The sequence below is a fragment of the Seriola lalandi genome, unplaced genomic scaffold, assembly GCF_002814215.2.
Source record: "Seriola lalandi dorsalis isolate HSWRI2012SDOR001 ecotype SW California unplaced genomic scaffold, Sedor1 jcf7180002054178, whole genome shotgun sequence".
Lineage (NCBI taxonomy): Eukaryota > Metazoa > Chordata > Actinopteri > Carangiformes > Carangidae > Seriola > Seriola lalandi.
In genome coordinates, this window is record NW_019524731.1 from 334,547 (window position 1) to 349,854 (window position 15,308).

General features: G+C 41.9%; 2 protein-coding genes across 2 annotated transcripts; both read right to left on the minus strand.

Annotated features, from left to right (window-relative positions):
* Positions 1 to 258: 258 nt before the first annotated feature.
* On the minus strand, positions 259 to 3,934 carry LOC111653209 (keratin, type I cytoskeletal 18-like). Its single transcript, XM_023403683.1, has 7 exons — positions 3,455 to 3,934; positions 2,674 to 2,756; positions 2,428 to 2,584; positions 2,079 to 2,243; positions 1,863 to 1,988; positions 795 to 1,018; positions 259 to 436 (listed from the first exon to the last, which is right to left on the minus strand). Exons 1-7 carry the CDS (start codon positions 3,866 to 3,868, stop codon positions 307 to 309), a joined length of 1,299 nt encoding a protein of 432 aa, XP_023259451.1. The 5' UTR covers positions 3,869 to 3,934; the 3' UTR covers positions 259 to 306.
* A 2,044-nt stretch (positions 3,935 to 5,978) lies between these two features.
* Positions 5,979 to 11,824, minus strand: krt18a.1 (keratin 18a, tandem duplicate 1). The gene is made up of 7 exons (XM_023403693.2): positions 11,263 to 11,824; positions 9,074 to 9,156; positions 8,575 to 8,731; positions 7,370 to 7,534; positions 7,152 to 7,277; positions 6,714 to 6,934; positions 5,979 to 6,586 (listed from the first exon to the last, which is right to left on the minus strand). Exons 1-7 carry the CDS (start codon positions 11,716 to 11,718, stop codon positions 6,472 to 6,474), a joined length of 1,323 nt encoding a protein of 440 aa, XP_023259461.1. The 5' UTR covers positions 11,719 to 11,824; the 3' UTR covers positions 5,979 to 6,471.
* Between the last annotated feature and the right edge of the window lie 3,484 nt (positions 11,825 to 15,308).

Sequence of the window (15,308 nt, forward strand, 5' to 3'; positions counted from 1 at the left end):
TGACTGTAGCTTCGTATTTTATTTGCTATCATGAAAGTGGTATCAATCGTCTCATCAACCAACAACAAGGAAGCTTTAGAACATATTTCCCAAAATGTCAAACTATTATTTTATGTGGATTATAAATTATGAATATGAAACAATAAAAAATATGGAATATGTCTTATGCATTCATAACCTATCCACTGATTATAGCTGTGATTGTAATAATTGCCTTACTCCTTTAGACAAAGCTAAAAACAGTCGGAGGCACACTGGTACTTTTTGTTCATTTTATTTTTGTTACAAGGAGCTTTTTTTCACTTTCTAATGAACAGCAGCATTTTCACTGGATTTAACGTTCTTGCTCTCTGAGACCACTTTGCCGTCCACCAGGGTCTGAGTGACTGTCACCACTTGGGTCGAGACTTTCCTCTGATCAATTGCATCCTCCAGTCTGGAAAAATGAACAAAAGACAAACCGTAGTTAAAGTTTGTTTTTTTGTTATGAAAATAATTAATACATATAAGAGTATATACACTGGAATAATTGCTGAAATTCAGCAGCAGAAAATGTAAGTGATATGAACTGTATTGCTTGGATGCAGATGAAGTATTTTTACTTTCTATATCAACGCCACTTCATGTTTGCATGAAGCTTATTTGAATGAAATTTGCAAATCCCGCCCTGTAACGAACAAAGCTCTGATGTCACTTGGTTCACAATGCAGAGAATTAATTGTTCGGTCACCTGCAGTCTACAAGCAGTTTTCACTGTTTCTCTCATTCTTTCTGCCTCCGCTCCTCATACTCACTTAAAATCCGTCCCTCCGTCCAGCAGCCTCCTGTACTCGGCGATCTCGGCCTCCAGTTTCACCTTGATGTTGAGCAGCTGCTCATACTCTCTTGTGTTATGCTGGATGCTGTTGCGGATCTCAGTCAGCTCCTCCTGCAGCTTCAGGATGATTTTGTTGTACTTCTCTACCTCCATGTTGTAACGCATCTCGATGTCATGGAGGGTGGCCTCCAGGGATGTTTTCTGTCAAGGGGTGAAAGACAAATTTAATTACCCAACTCATTAACGCAGAAGAGAAATGACTTGATGACAGATAGATGAGAAGATTGATACCAGTAAGTAGCCATTTAGCTTAGCTTAAACGTCCCTTGTTGTATGAAGTGACATTTCCATGTTTTCTTTGATAATAAAGCAGGTCTAGGCACTTTATTAATACTGTGAAAGTATCAAAGCGCTCAGCCCACAGAGAAACACACACAGCCTGTATTCAGAAACTGAGCCTTAAAATGAGCCGTCAGGTCTTCTGTAACTTTGTGATGTCACAACAAAGCAGCTCTCAGGCATGCACCAAGCCTATCCCACCTGTACCCACCATCCAACCTTGCAGGGTTTGGTTTCTCTGAGTGTTTACCTGAAATCTGCTACATTTTTATTCCATCACTCAGAAAACGGTGAGCCAATTAGAAGAGAGGCTCAGAGCTTCCTCTCTTCTGATTGGCTCACCGACCTGTTGTTACTAGAGCTCCAGAGAGAAGCCTGAGAGAGAAGATCTAAAACCACACTGGGATGGTTTCTGGTACTTAAAACCACAACTATATCTTGTTATCAATCAACACCTCAAATAAAACACAGGGAAGTGTCAAATGAGACCTTTAACATAAAGACAGAAATAAATAAAGACAGGGAGACATGTAGCCTAGCTCTATTCGTAGGTAACAAAATCCACTCACCTGTAAAATCCATGACCTTTTTACCTTTGAACAGAGCTAGGCTAGCAAAGCCAATGGCCTCCTGTTTGCATTAAAATGGTGCTATGACCAGTTGTGACACTATGAGAGTTCAAGTTGCAATATATATGTAAACTTACCAGACTAAGTGCAGACTGCAGTTCAATGTCCAGTCCCTGATACCTCCTCCTAGTTTCAGTCACTACACTCGTGGCCTCCTTCAGAGCTTCTGTGCTCTGAGTCACTTGGACCTGCACCTCTGTGATCTGGATACAGGATGAAACATAGAGAAGATACTCAACCAATACAGCTAGTCAACACAAACTGTGTGGAGCAAATATGCACTGACAAATTACCTGAGATTCATGCCATGCTTTGAGCTCCTCCTGATTCTTCAGTGCTATCTTCTCATAATTAGCCCTCATATCCTCCATGATCCGGGCCAGGTCTTGTCCTTTAGGAGCGTCGACGTCCACGCGGACGCCAGCTTGTGTGATCTGGATATGCAATTCAGCAACATCCTGTTGAGGAGGAAATAGTCAGGGAGTGATTTTCAGAACAAGGTGAGTGGCGTTATCCTGTGCAAAGGTTAAGGAACAAATACATGGCAGAACTGTAGAACTATATGATCTAATTGTTCAGTTGGATTGGAGCAAATACAGTTTTTTTTTGTTGTGCGTGTAGTTTCTGTCTAATGTCACTCACAGTCTCATGATTCTTCTTCAGGTTGATCAGTTCTTCCTTTAGAGACTCAATGTCGCTCTCCAGGTGCAGACGAATGACATTGGTGTCATCCAGAATCTTCCTCAGTCTGTTAACGTCAGCCTCCACTGTTTGACGCATGGCCAGCTCATAATCCATCCTAATGACACATACTGTGTATCAGATATGCTCAAGGAGGATTGATTGAGAGTCAGTTGCAATTTGCATATAAAGCCAAACACTACTCACTTGACTCTGAAGTCTTCTGAGGCCAGACGCGCATTGTCTACAGCGATGGCAAGATGTGCGTTGTCCCTGGTCATGTCCAGTATCTGAAAGAGAGGGGATTTTCGGATTTTCAGCCTGTGAAACACAAACAAACTGCGAATACTATTGTTATTTTCCCACAGTCATTTTGATGGACAGCAAAGTATAATTTCCCCTTTGATAAATGGTGCAGGTGAAAGAACGACCCAGATAACACAAAATAAATCATAAAAAGAACAAAGTAGTTTGTCTTTTTGAGGCTATCTGTCACAGCCTGACATGGACATGGAGATAAGAGTCAGATTACAGATAATAAATGTTATGAGATGAGTCAGTCAGAGAGCTGCACGAACACTTTGAGTAATTCGACCTGCACCTCCAACATTATGTGACGTTTACAAGATAAGGAAAGTGGAAGATTGAGAACTTGGTCAATAAAACAGGCATTTTTGAGCATTAGCTTGTCATAGCTCCCACACCAAGAACTATATTAGAAAAAAATTATATGATAATATGACCACTAACCACTTCCTTTGCTTGGAGACCCTGCAATGTCTGTAAAACCAGAACATTGAAATGGACCCTCATTTGTAACTGCAATTTTCTTTGTGCATTTCTTTTTGCAGTTTTGCATCATGTTGTGAAATATATGCTATAAACCAATGTCTTTGATCTGGATTGTTTTGCTTTCCATTAAGTAACCACACTAAACAAGACGAATACACTGTAAGTCTCATAAAAACTGATTGATTCATTGACTCACCTTGCCCCTCAGCTCTGCAATGATGGCGTTGTACTTGCTGTAGTCGCTCCCCTCCAAGGGGCCTTTCTTTTCGATGGCCTCTCGGATTTTGATCTCCAGCTTGCTGTTGGCCTTCTCCAGATTCCTGACCGTCTCCAGGTAGCTGGCCAGACGGTCGTTCAGGTGCTGCATGGTTACCTTCTCATTCCCGATGGCCATGTTTCCAGAAGTGGACCCAGAGGACAAGATTTGGTAGTTGTACCCACCGCCGAAGCCACTGCCATAGTTCATGGAGATCATGGCCCCATGGCCACCTGCTCCTCCGCTGACACTGTGGGCATAGCCCTGCCGCATATGAAGAGGTCCGGAAACGGGTGTCCTATAGGACTGCACACCAGCAATTTTAGAGCTCTGGCGTCTAATCAGGGGCTCCATTGCTAAAAGAAGTATGCTGATCAATCAGAGGAGAGGTACGTCCTGGCACGCTGAGAGTGGAGGACTGAGGAGACCTGAGGTCTTATATATCATTGTGAAAGCAATATTCCCTTCTGCCACTCCTCTCCTATCTATATTACATTTTTACCTTTAGCCTTCCTGCTTAGACTTTGTCCCCCCAACACACATTGTGACTCAATTTGTCAAAGGCAAAAAGGAATGCCGACATTTTCATATCGATTGTGTGTTGTGAATAAATTGTATCTATGGTAACTGTGATGCCATAGAACCAGTGTTTAAACTATTGAAGACACTTCGGTGAATCACATTATTCCATTGGTTGACACGTTCAGTCATTGCACTGAACATGGCCATTTAGTCAATATGTACACTCCATATTTGTGGTTTTAAGAACCAAAAACCATCTTAATGTAGTTTTACATCTTCTCTCTGAGGTTTCGCTCTGGAGCCAACAAGCTCTGAGCCTCTCTTCTGATTGGCTGTTTTCTGAGTGATCAAAAAAATATAGCAGATTTCAGGTAAATACTCAGAGAAATCAAATCCTGCAAGGTTGGATGGTGGGTCCAGGTGGGCTGGGCCTGGAGCATGGCTTAGAGTGGTGTCTGCTATAATGTGACATCACAAAGTTACAGAAGTCCCGACGGCTCATTTTAAGGCTCAGTTTCTGAATACAGGCTGTGTGCATTTCTCTGTGGACTGAGCTCTACTTTCACAGTATTAATATAGAACCTAGACCTGCTTTATAATCAAAAAAGACATGGAAATCTCACTTCATACAATATGGGACCTTTAACCCACAGTTGAAAATAGTCCCCAACAAATACACTATTTCCTCATGTTTAAGTAAAGGTAACAATGTTGTTGACGATTAGAAGCAGCTAAGATTACAGCAGCCTGATCCATTAACTGTGTGTTCAGACCAATAATGTGAGGGGTTATGCTGGTGGGGGGCATGTTGCTTCAGATACCTGGGAGACTCAGCGGTTTCTAATGAGGAACAAGTTTACAACTCTTGTATCTTATCATAGCAACAATCAGTTTATCCTCCATCACAACAGTCACGAGGGTAAACAGTAAACTCTGGTAAACTCCACCTGGAGTGTGCACTCACATATAATTGATTGAAAATGTTATATATGTACCTGTATTGAATTTTCCAAATATATATGTACAAATGAAATAAAAACGTGTAGCCGAGGCTGGCTGGCGTTGGGAAAGGAACAACTAGAAACTCTAGAAAATATTTCTCAAATAACTAGAGTGGCCGAGGGCAAGTCTACCGCTAAGTGGACGGAACAATCTGGTGATGAGTGGAGGGGTGGCCAGGATTTTTGATCAGGTTGCTTGAGGAGTTGATGTGTAGCAGGTGTGGAATGATGTCACGAGCCAGGAGAGAGAAGCCACGCCCCCACATATATTCACAAACACACACACACACACACACACACAAACACACACACACACACACACACACACACACACACACACACACAGACAAGAGGGGAGGGGGAGACACAAGGGAAAACAAGTAAACACAAGAGAAAAAACTATATAGAGTTGTGGCAGAGACGTAATACCATGGGCATTTCATATATGTTATAAACATATATCCAGAGTATGTATATATGTGATATAAGTGGATTGACTGAACTGAATGAGGGGGCATGTTGTTTTCACAGTGAGGTATGAACATAGCTTTAAAAACATAGCTAAATGTAGTTTTTGGAGCTGTATTGATTATAATATCAGCAGAGCACCAGTGGAAGTAGAAAGGAAGAGTAGGCAGCTAAATTATTAAGCAATGCATTAAGAATAAAGGATCTAAATCTAATTATATATGAACTCTGAAGCTTAATCTGCAGGTTAGATCTTCCTATTTATAGTTTGACAAGAGTTCAGTGGCTGCCTAGGGTTTTATTCTAAAGAATTCATTGATTGCTATTGTGAGTGAAAGCAGTGACTATTCCTTTGTCACCATCTGCTTGATTGATTGATTGATTCATTATGTTCATCAAGTTATGGTAATATGATCTGATATATTTGACATGAATGATGTGTAGTTTTAGACAAACACCATGTTGACACCAAGAAAATTTCCTCAAATGGACTTTATTGAAATGTTTGAACATGACAGCGCAACAGGGCAGACTTAACTGGACAGAAAGAAAACCAAAGATGATGAAGTATAAAAAAAAAATGTTTTGCATTTAATTAAGACTCTTTATTTATTACTTTGAAATATTCAATGTCTTGTATCTGTTTTTCTCTAAAAAAGCTTGGAGTTCTCCAATTGTGAATTCTGAACATCTGCCGGTCAATACAAAAACACATAAATAACACTATGATGAAATAAATAAAAGATGATTTAGTTTTCCTCTGATCCAGTTTTTATTATCAGCCTGTGGAAGAGCTGTATACCCAGGAAGTCAAACTAATGGCAGCGACAGCTCAGAGGGGGTTAGTGCTGTACGACTAAGAGCTCAGAAAAACCCATTGGAAATAAAATTTTGGCCAATCGTTTGTTAGTGTTATGATGCAGGGAAAGTGATGGTTGGGAGGTGGCAGGTGGTTGCTTCTGGTGTTCAAAGGTCCTTGGTTTTTGTGCTGGAGGAAACCACCTTTCCATCCACCAGGGTCTGTGTGACAGTCATCACTTTGGTCTTCACTGTTTTCTGGTCTTCCAAAGCGTCCTGGAGCCTGAAGGAAAAAAAAAGAGAAAAAATACAGAACACTTTAATCGTCACATCGTTTCTACTGTCAGATTTTTAAATGATTGGTTGGTTATGCACCAAAAAGTGAAATGCAGAGTAATGAATCTACGCACTTGAAGTCTCCGCCGTCCAGGAGCTGTCTGTATGTTGCGATCTCGGCCTCCAGCTTCATCTTCATGTTGAGCAGGGCTTCGTACTCCTGCGACTGCAGCTGGATGTTGTTACGCAGCTGTGTGAGCTCCGCCTCCAGACTCAGGATGACGGTGTTGAGAGACTCGATCTCCATGTTGTAACGCATCTCCGTGTCCCTCAGCGTGCCCTCCAGAGAGACTTTCTGTGAGCGCGGGACAAGCAAAGGGCGAAAGCGGGGAAAAGGAAGAAAAAAATAAGACGGGTTAAAATTTTACAGTGAACCTGTCTCGCTGATGACAGCTCCATAGCGACGGGTCACCAGAGTGTAAAGCTTGTGTCAACAAAATAAATGTGAGAGACTTGAAATGAAAGTGCTGAGTGGGGTGAAATGAAGTGTGTGCTGACAGAGTGCTTCTCACCAGGCTCCTCTGTGACTCCAGGTCGATCTCCAGGGTTTGGATCTGTCTGCGCAGGTCATTCACCTCTGTCTGGGCGCCCTTCAGGGCCTCTGTGTTCTGGCTGACCTGGGTCTGCACTTCTGTTATCTGCGATTAAAAGATTAAAGTTTTATCTTTCACACCTGCTCGAGAAGGACTTCTTTGTTTGTTGATGACTTGATTTCTTTTTAATCATTTACCTGAGTTTCGTGCCATGCTTTCAGTTCTTCCTGGTTCTTCAGTGCCATCTTCTCATACTTGGCCCTGATTTCTGCCATGATCTGAGCCAGGTCCTGTCCCTTGGGAGCGTCAACATCCACGTGGACTCCTGACTGGGCAATCTGGTTACGCAGCTCCATTACTTCCTAAATAAACAAGAATGGATAGAGGAATTAGAAGCTGTGACTCCTGGCCTTTTCCAAGCATAAGCCCATGTTATGGTCAGGTAAATATACAGGGAGTAAATCTAAACCTGCATCTAGGGCCTTAAACACTTCATCCAATATTTCCCCTCAGTAAACAAATGGTTGTGTTTTGGCTAAGGCACTTAAATGACAGTCATTTAAATTCTTTGGCATCGTCTCTGTTGCCAAATGTGGAGGGGAACCATTTTTACGATGAGGCTTCACACAGTATTCACATACAGACATTTCAGATTTCTTAACAAACATCCCTCTTTCCACTCAAGCTTGTTTTCCAGAACGCCTCCCTGCAGCCTGTCAGGATGTGTCGGCTGCAGTCGTGGCATAGTGTGCGACCTATATATGTGTGACTTAAACACACATGGTGATAATGTTTGTTTGAAGAGATTATTGAGATGAGCTGATAAGCAAATATGAATTTGCCTCCTTTAAAGGTGTGCGTGTTGCTTAAATGATGTCCAGGGGTGTTTTTTGTTTGGGATTCATTTGCAGCACTAACAGTCATTCAACACTCAAGTAGCATGAATACAACCTTTGAGCTTGTGTTAAAGGTCCTGAAAACCTATTTTGTAAATGAGTTTGTGAGGATTAGTTATGGGGCAACTACATCAGTGTAAGTTTTAGGCCAAAGTTTGAACAGTCCAGGTTATTTCACAGGTGAGATTTGTGCATTTCTGTTTTTGACCTTGAGGTTTTCACTAATTTAAAATGGGCGGGGGCTAAATTGGAAAAAAGTGATGTCACCGTGCACCAATTAGTTGTTGGGTCTTTTGCTAATGTACTGCAGCTTTGTCAGAGCAATCCGATCACACCACATTCACACAGGTCATCATGAAACAGATGAGCTTAAAATCTTCATAAATAGTAACTTAAGCCAAACTAAACCAACTAAACCAAACTTAAACATTGGTTATTACTTATTTAATTTAGGGTTTCTGGGGCTTGAAAGTCGAGGTTTTGGATTTCAGAGCCGTCACACTCACATTTTCATGGTTCTTCTTGAGGTGGATGAGTTCCTCCTTCAGGGATTCGATCTCGCTCTCCAGATTCATGCGGCCCATGTTGGTGTCGTCGATGAGCTTCCTCAGACCGACGATGTCGGCCTCCACAGACTGGCGGATGGCCAGCTCAGACTCGAATCTAAACGGCACAGGGCAGGGAAGTGAGGATAGCATGAAAGCCTGATACAGTTGCTCACATTCATGTGCGTTAACCGTCCTACTGAATGGTTAATTAACATCTATGCTGACATTATTTGGTCTGCGTACAATATTGTACCGTCTAGCAGCCAGCTGTGTTTGCTATGACATATAATTTGTGACACAACTGAAACACCTCCGCACGCTACGATGCAATTGTGATGATTAATGACCATCTCTTTAGATCATGTTACTACGTTTTCATCACGCAACCCATTCAGGAGTAAGACAGGGTGTGCCCACAGCTATCTGGCTTAGTGTTTTACATTCTCAGCAGCCTTACTTCACTCTGAAGTCATCGGCTGCCAGGCGAGCGTTGTCGATGTTGAGAACCAGGCGGGCATTGTCGGTGGTGGCATCAAACACCTAGACCAGGTTTACAAAAGAAAGAGCTTGTTTAGCTTGAAAATTGAGGACAGACGACCGACAGCTACAACAAAGAGCTGACGTAAGGGTGTCACTTATGTCACCAAGAAGTAACACATTAAAGCAACAGTTCAACATGTAGATGCTAAGATTGCTCCCCCTCTAATATCTGCACAGTAAAAATAAAGCTACATCCAGCATCTAGTGGTACATTTAGTGTAAAGACAGGAAAGCGTTTTCTCATCTAACTCACTAACTCTGCTCTGCATCTGGAAAAAAGTACGTTTAATTAATCATTTGAAGAAAAATAAGCTTATGAAATTCAGACTTTATTAAATGTCTGTTTCTGTTGTACGAGCACAGCGTACTGTACATGTATATATGGGTGTTTATTCCACTGACATTAGCAGTTATATGTTTAGTGTTAGAGAAGAATTCTTGTCTGTGTGTGTAAATGAGGACAGCACCGGTGGGCCGCTTCAAAAACCAGGTGGTTGCAGTATTTGCTTTAGCAGTCACGGTGGGGCAGATAAGAGCTGGGATGGATGGCGGGGGACGCATCCATGTGACAAAGTCCAGGAGCCAATCAGTGGCTGCCAGGCAGCAACTGTCCTTTCACTGCTCAGGAACAGGATCTATCCTGTCTGCAGGGCAGGGTGGGGGCAGGTGATTTGCATGAGCAAGGTGGTGATGGTGGTTGTGTGTTGTGTGTGCCTGTGCCTGTGCTCGGTCAGGTGATTGCGTATGCCTCTCTGTGTGTTTGCATGGGTAGTTGACTTTGCGTGCTTTTCAGGACAGGGCTGTTTTAATGCTGCCGTGACAGTCTGTGCTTTTTCAGATGGGGTAAAGAGGTGAGGGGCATGAAGGCCAAAAGAAAAATGAGCCCATGTTGACCCCGGGCTGTTTAGATGAACTGAGGCCCTTGGCTGTTGGTAGAATAAATAAGACCTAATTTCCAAGGGTTTTGCTCTTATGTAATGTTATGGGAGCGATAAAACTTTGAGAAATAGATGGTAAACTCCTTACTTCTTCGTCTAGAGTCTACTGACCTTGATGCTGTTATCACTCCCAAAAGGAAAAACATCAGAACAAGACATGCTCTATGTGGGCATGAACTCTCTTTCCTACAGTGAGAGCAGCATTGGAGCCAAACTGGAATGTTCCATTTGGAAACTGCTCTTGACTTAATTGAAAGGGAAAATGCAGTTTTCAGTGAAGAGTGGCAGCAAGTGGATGGTTGTACACCGTCCATTTTCTCTTTCACAATCTTTTGTTGTTGTTGTTTTCTTTGTGGCATTCAATGGGGCAAAACCTAGAATGAATGATTGACCAATGTTTCTGGTTGTGTAACGCCTTTGTTTTCTTTTACTTCTAAAATCTCTCTGCACTAATTAACTCTGCCACTTGTGTAAGAGGTGTGTTAAGTAATATAAGCCAAAAAGAGTTTTTTTTTTAAATCAGCTTGTATTGTATGTGTACACAGTAGCAATGACTGTACAGTATGTTCTGTCCCATTGTCCAGCTAACAACATATTGTTTGAATCAGACGAAACTAAGAGGAAAAAGGTAGTTAAAGTCGTGATGTATGAGGCTGCGGAGTGACCCTTTAATGTCTGTAAAGTCCCCGGACTCCTGTTTTTGTTTCTCTGTGCTTTCCTGTTTCTCTGACCCCTGACGCTCCAACATTCCTCCTCCATACTGTTTCCGGTCCAGTCCTCGGCCCCCCGACCCACAGAGTATCAGTGGGCACGGTGCCAAAGACCAGCAGAAACCAAATCAGCCCTCCGCTGTTAGGAATCTACAGAAAGTCAGTAACTCACAGTACAGATCACAGAGTTACATTTATGTACAGTCTGCAGTGTAAAATGCCTTCCAGATGTGTCGTGCCACAGTCTGTTTTACCCTTTTTTTTTTATGATATCTTCTCAAAACATTATTCATCTCATAAATCACTCTGGGTTTCATTTTTCAGTTCTCTCATTCACCAGCTCTCCTTCACTTCCTCCGTCCAACCTACTCCCACCCCCTCTGCTTTTGTTCAACACTTAATAAATCAACATATGCATATTCCCCAGTCTGCTGTCACCCCCCCCCCACCCTGCTCACCTTCCTCCTCAGGTCGTCCAGGATGGCCTGGTACTTGCTGTAGTCTCTGAAGTCGGGTCCACTCTTCTCCAGGGCCTCCTTGATCTTAATCTCCAGCTTGTGGTTGGCCTGCTCCAGGTTCCTCACCGTCTCCAGGTAGCTGGCCAGGCGGTCATTCAGGTTCTGCATGGCGAACTTCTCATTGCCCATGATGTCGGCGCTGTTCCCGCTGGAGCTCACCTGGATGTTGCTGGAGAAGCCCCCACCTCTCATGGAGCCCATTCCCATCCCAGCTCCCATCCCAGATCCCAGACCGCTGCGGACGCTGGAGGAGATGCTGATGCGGTCCCCACCGGCCCCACCGTGGATGGAAGGGGCCTTGTAGACAGGAACAGAGGTACGGGAGATTGATATAGCAGGAGCCCTGCTACTGGTGGAGGAGCGCATAGAGTATGTAGTTTGCTTGGAGGTTTTCATTGTTGCTGTAGAGTGTGAGACTCAGTGAGAGAGACTGTGAGTAAGAGAGAGAGGAACAGGCTGGGAAGGCAGAAACAGGAGCTCACAGACACAAGGCAGGAGGACAGGGAAGCTGTGAAACTATATAAACCTTGTGGGCCCTCAGGTCCGCCCCTTAGACCACTCCTCCTCACCCTGAGTCACCTCCCTCTTTTCCACAAGCCTAAACCGCAGGACTGCTCACAGCGTGCCTTTGTCCTCCACAACCTCCAAAGTTGGTCAATTCTGAGGACTCAATGGGATTCAACGAGTTGGAGATTTACAGAATTTAGAAAATAAAAATACTTTTTTTAAATTTTAAATATGAATGACACTACACATCATTTTAAATATTCATTTCAAAAATTCCCCCCAAAGATTTTAAAACCAACTTCTTCCATGTGTTTTTAATAGTTTTTTTTAAGACAACAGTTGAGTTAACTGGCAGTGAGGCATATATTATATCAGCTAATGTTGGTAGAATAATTGTCAGTTTCATTCTTAAGGGATTGTTTCTAAAAAAATAAAATAAAATAACAAAAGCCAAATTCTTTGAAGGTTTTGAAACTGGACTGTGAAATCGATTTTTTGTGTTGGCACTGGTTACAGAGAGGAGAGGTGGGCAGCAGAAACTAACATTTCTCAGTTTGACACCCAGATTAGACTCATCACAACATGTTATCAGTAGCTCCACCCTGCCCCCACCCTAAAAACAAACAGTTGTGACATGACAGAGGGATCATCACTTTCAGAGAAATCACATGAGACGTGCCTTAGGGTCGGTTCAGTCAAGTTTACTGGAATGATTTCATCATTGATTTTTCGTCACAGTGCGTGAGATCAGGTGGTGTCACACCTGGAGGGGCGACATGTCTCATCTGACTGTGGTAATCACAGAAAAGAATGAGTTGCAACATTTCAGCAACGCCATAAATGTCTTCTTTACATCACAGCTCAACACTTTCCCCAGTTGTGTGAGTGTCTTTTATTGATTTTGACGCCCTTTTGTACAATATGACAATCAGTACAGAGATAAATGGAAACTGATGCTTCCCTGGAAGTGAATGAAAACGACATCTTTAGAAGAAGATAGAAGATTTAAAGCAGCATAAATTTAAAAAATGAGCAACAAAAAAAAGTAAGGTACATGATTTGTAAAGATAAAAAACAATCTGGGATTTTTATGGTGTGAGGCAGTTCCAGATGTTGTACAAGACATCTATCCTACATAGCCGGATGTGTGTCTGATTGTCCCCCTCCCATAAAGGATATGGCCAAACAAAGGAACAATTCTGCTGCCTCCTTAGTAGATACGTAGGAACAATGACTTTTCTAAAGCAGTAAAAATATCCCAGAATCCCCCCTGCAGCTTTTTAACACAAGCACATTCCTCACACTGTACCTTTAAAGCTGCCTGTTATGGGCTCATATGAGGGACAGAAATCCACTTTTCCTTTCTTTTTCCTACTTCTTTCTTTTTTGGTTTCTTTGCAGTTTTTTTTTTTTTTTTTTTAATGGTTATTTAAAGTTAAAAAAAAAGGAAGCTTGTGTTTGTGTTGGACGTCAGAGCTTAAAATTCATTTTTCCAAGGTACAAACTATGAAGTAACAACACTCAAGAATTATTTTGAAATCATAGCTTTCCCTCCCATTGTACCAGCATCATTGCTTAATAGTTTTCAGTTTGTCTGCAGTCATGCTCTTCCTTTGAACTCAGTTTTTTTTTGTTTTGTTTTGTTTGTTTTTCAAGAAGGAACATGCAGTGGGATATTAAAGTATAAAAGAGCTCCTTATGAAATCAAAACAGCTCTTGTACTGTCACTGAGAAGGCAAACAAAAGGGATTCCTGCTAAGCATAGCAATAAAGCGGCTTCATGAGAGGCTCCTTCAAAAAAGTGCTGTTGTATGCATAAATGATAGAGAAGGGGGGAGACATATAAAAAGAATCAGAGATAAAAAAAAAAATAAAAAAAAAGAATAAAGGAGGGATTGCAGACAGAAGACAAAAAGATGTATTTTTGATTCCAAGATAAATATCGGAGCCTGAATCCTTGGAGTGAGTAATCCCGAATTCAGACAGAACCAGCACTGCGCCCTCAGGGTCTTGTCATGGCTGCAGGGTTGCTGTTTGTCTAGCAGTGGCGGTGACGACTGCAGTGTTTTGTCTGGTCCTGATATCTGCCACGCCCGGCAGATAAAACAAAGATTAAGGTACAGAGATGATAGCTGTATAGAGCAGATAATGGGATTTGAGCTTCAGACCACCTTAATATGTAAGATAAATGACGGAGATTACTGCAGGCTCCAGTGTCAGCACGTTCCCATGGAAACCAATGAGATACAACAAAGACATTAATGGGTTTTTTTTAATGGTGACACGACAATAAGAAGACTGATACTACTCTCATGTCTGTCTGTAAGAACAGTACGGAGCTGGATCCAGTTTCTATCTTCTCAGCTCACACTCACAGAGAGCAAATCGTCCAAGGACCTGTCCTTTGTTCCTCTAGGCCCGACACCTTTCATCCAGGTGTGTGAATTACAGTAATACTTTCCTCTTTCTTCATGTTCGTTGGAAGGACCTCAGTGTTACTGCATATCAGGTGTCAGTAAACTCAGTTCAAACTCCACCTAAGATCAACAGGGTCATAGCGTTGGGGGGAAACCAGCCATGTTATGATAAGGATGAAGTACGGTGTGTTTGATGACTTTTTGACCTCTGAGAATTTCTGTTGCACACTGGTACAAAATGGTACCGTTAGATTCAAATAGTTACAACTAACTACAATCACCTCTCAACAGACGGACAGGCATTTTCATTTCTTTCACTCCTGTTAGTTTAAACTCCACGTGTGTAATGGTTTTAAAACATAAGAGGCTTTTGAAGACATCCGCACTTGATGGGAAACAGAAATCCTTCTTTTGTCAGGCAGCGACACCACCAGCTTCAAAGCTTCTGGCCCGATGTCAAGAATTTTTGACAGTCATCACCCTGATGGTCAACAGCCACCATGAATGGTTCCCCTCCCAGCTACATGCTAATCTCTGTTCCTACAAGGAGCAGAGCACAGTTTGTTCCTGTGAATATCATACAGTTGTTGTCATGATTGTTTGTATAAATATAGAGTAAGAAAGTTTAATTTAAAATATTTGTAAATTTCTCAGTATTCATTTTAAAAGTTTGACCAATACCATGGGCTAACCATTTATTCCTGTTTTTCTTTTGGTTTATCAGCTACTTTCATTTTTTCTCCAGTTTCTATTCACTTGTATTTGCTTTGAACCTTTTCTTGGCTGTAAGAGTACTTCATTTACTGTAAACTGTGATGAATATCTGGACACAAAAAAAAAAACCCTTTCAAGAGAGTGGGGAGATAAAATCAAAAGTGAAAACCAGTTCAAACCCGTCTGTGCCTTTGGAAAATCAGGGTATTTTTTGGATAAAATCAGGCTGAAATAGGACTGAAAGAACGAGTCTTAATAAATAAAATAAATAAAACGATGCATGATTGATAAAATATCTAAACTGTAATATAGATAAAGGGATTCCCTCATGGAAATGCAGCTTTAATA

Bases quoted from the DNA above. Each gene is read 5' to 3' on its own strand.
- LOC111653209 (XM_023403683.1), bottom strand. From the start codon at position 3,868: ATGGAGCCCCTGATTAGACGCCAGAGCTCTAAAATTGCTGGTGTGCAG. The intron at 2,757-3,454 runs GTGAGTCAATGA...CCTCTCTTTCAG, and splicing joins TTGCAGAGCTGAGGGGCAAG to ATACTGGACATGACCAGGGA. The intron at 1,989-2,078 runs GTAATTTGTCAG...TCCTGTATCCAG, and splicing joins AAGCATGGCATGAATCTCAG to ATCACAGAGGTGCAGGTCCA.
- krt18a.1 (XM_023403693.2), bottom strand. From the start codon at position 11,718: ATGAAAACCTCCAAGCAAACTACATACTCTATGCGCTCCTCCACCAGT. The intron at 7,535-8,574 runs GTGAGTGTGACG...TTGTTTATTTAG, and splicing joins TCAAGAAGAACCATGAAAAT to GAAGTAATGGAGCTGCGTAA. The intron at 7,278-7,369 runs GTAAATGATTAA...TTTTAATCGCAG, and splicing joins AAGCATGGCACGAAACTCAG to ATAACAGAAGTGCAGACCCA.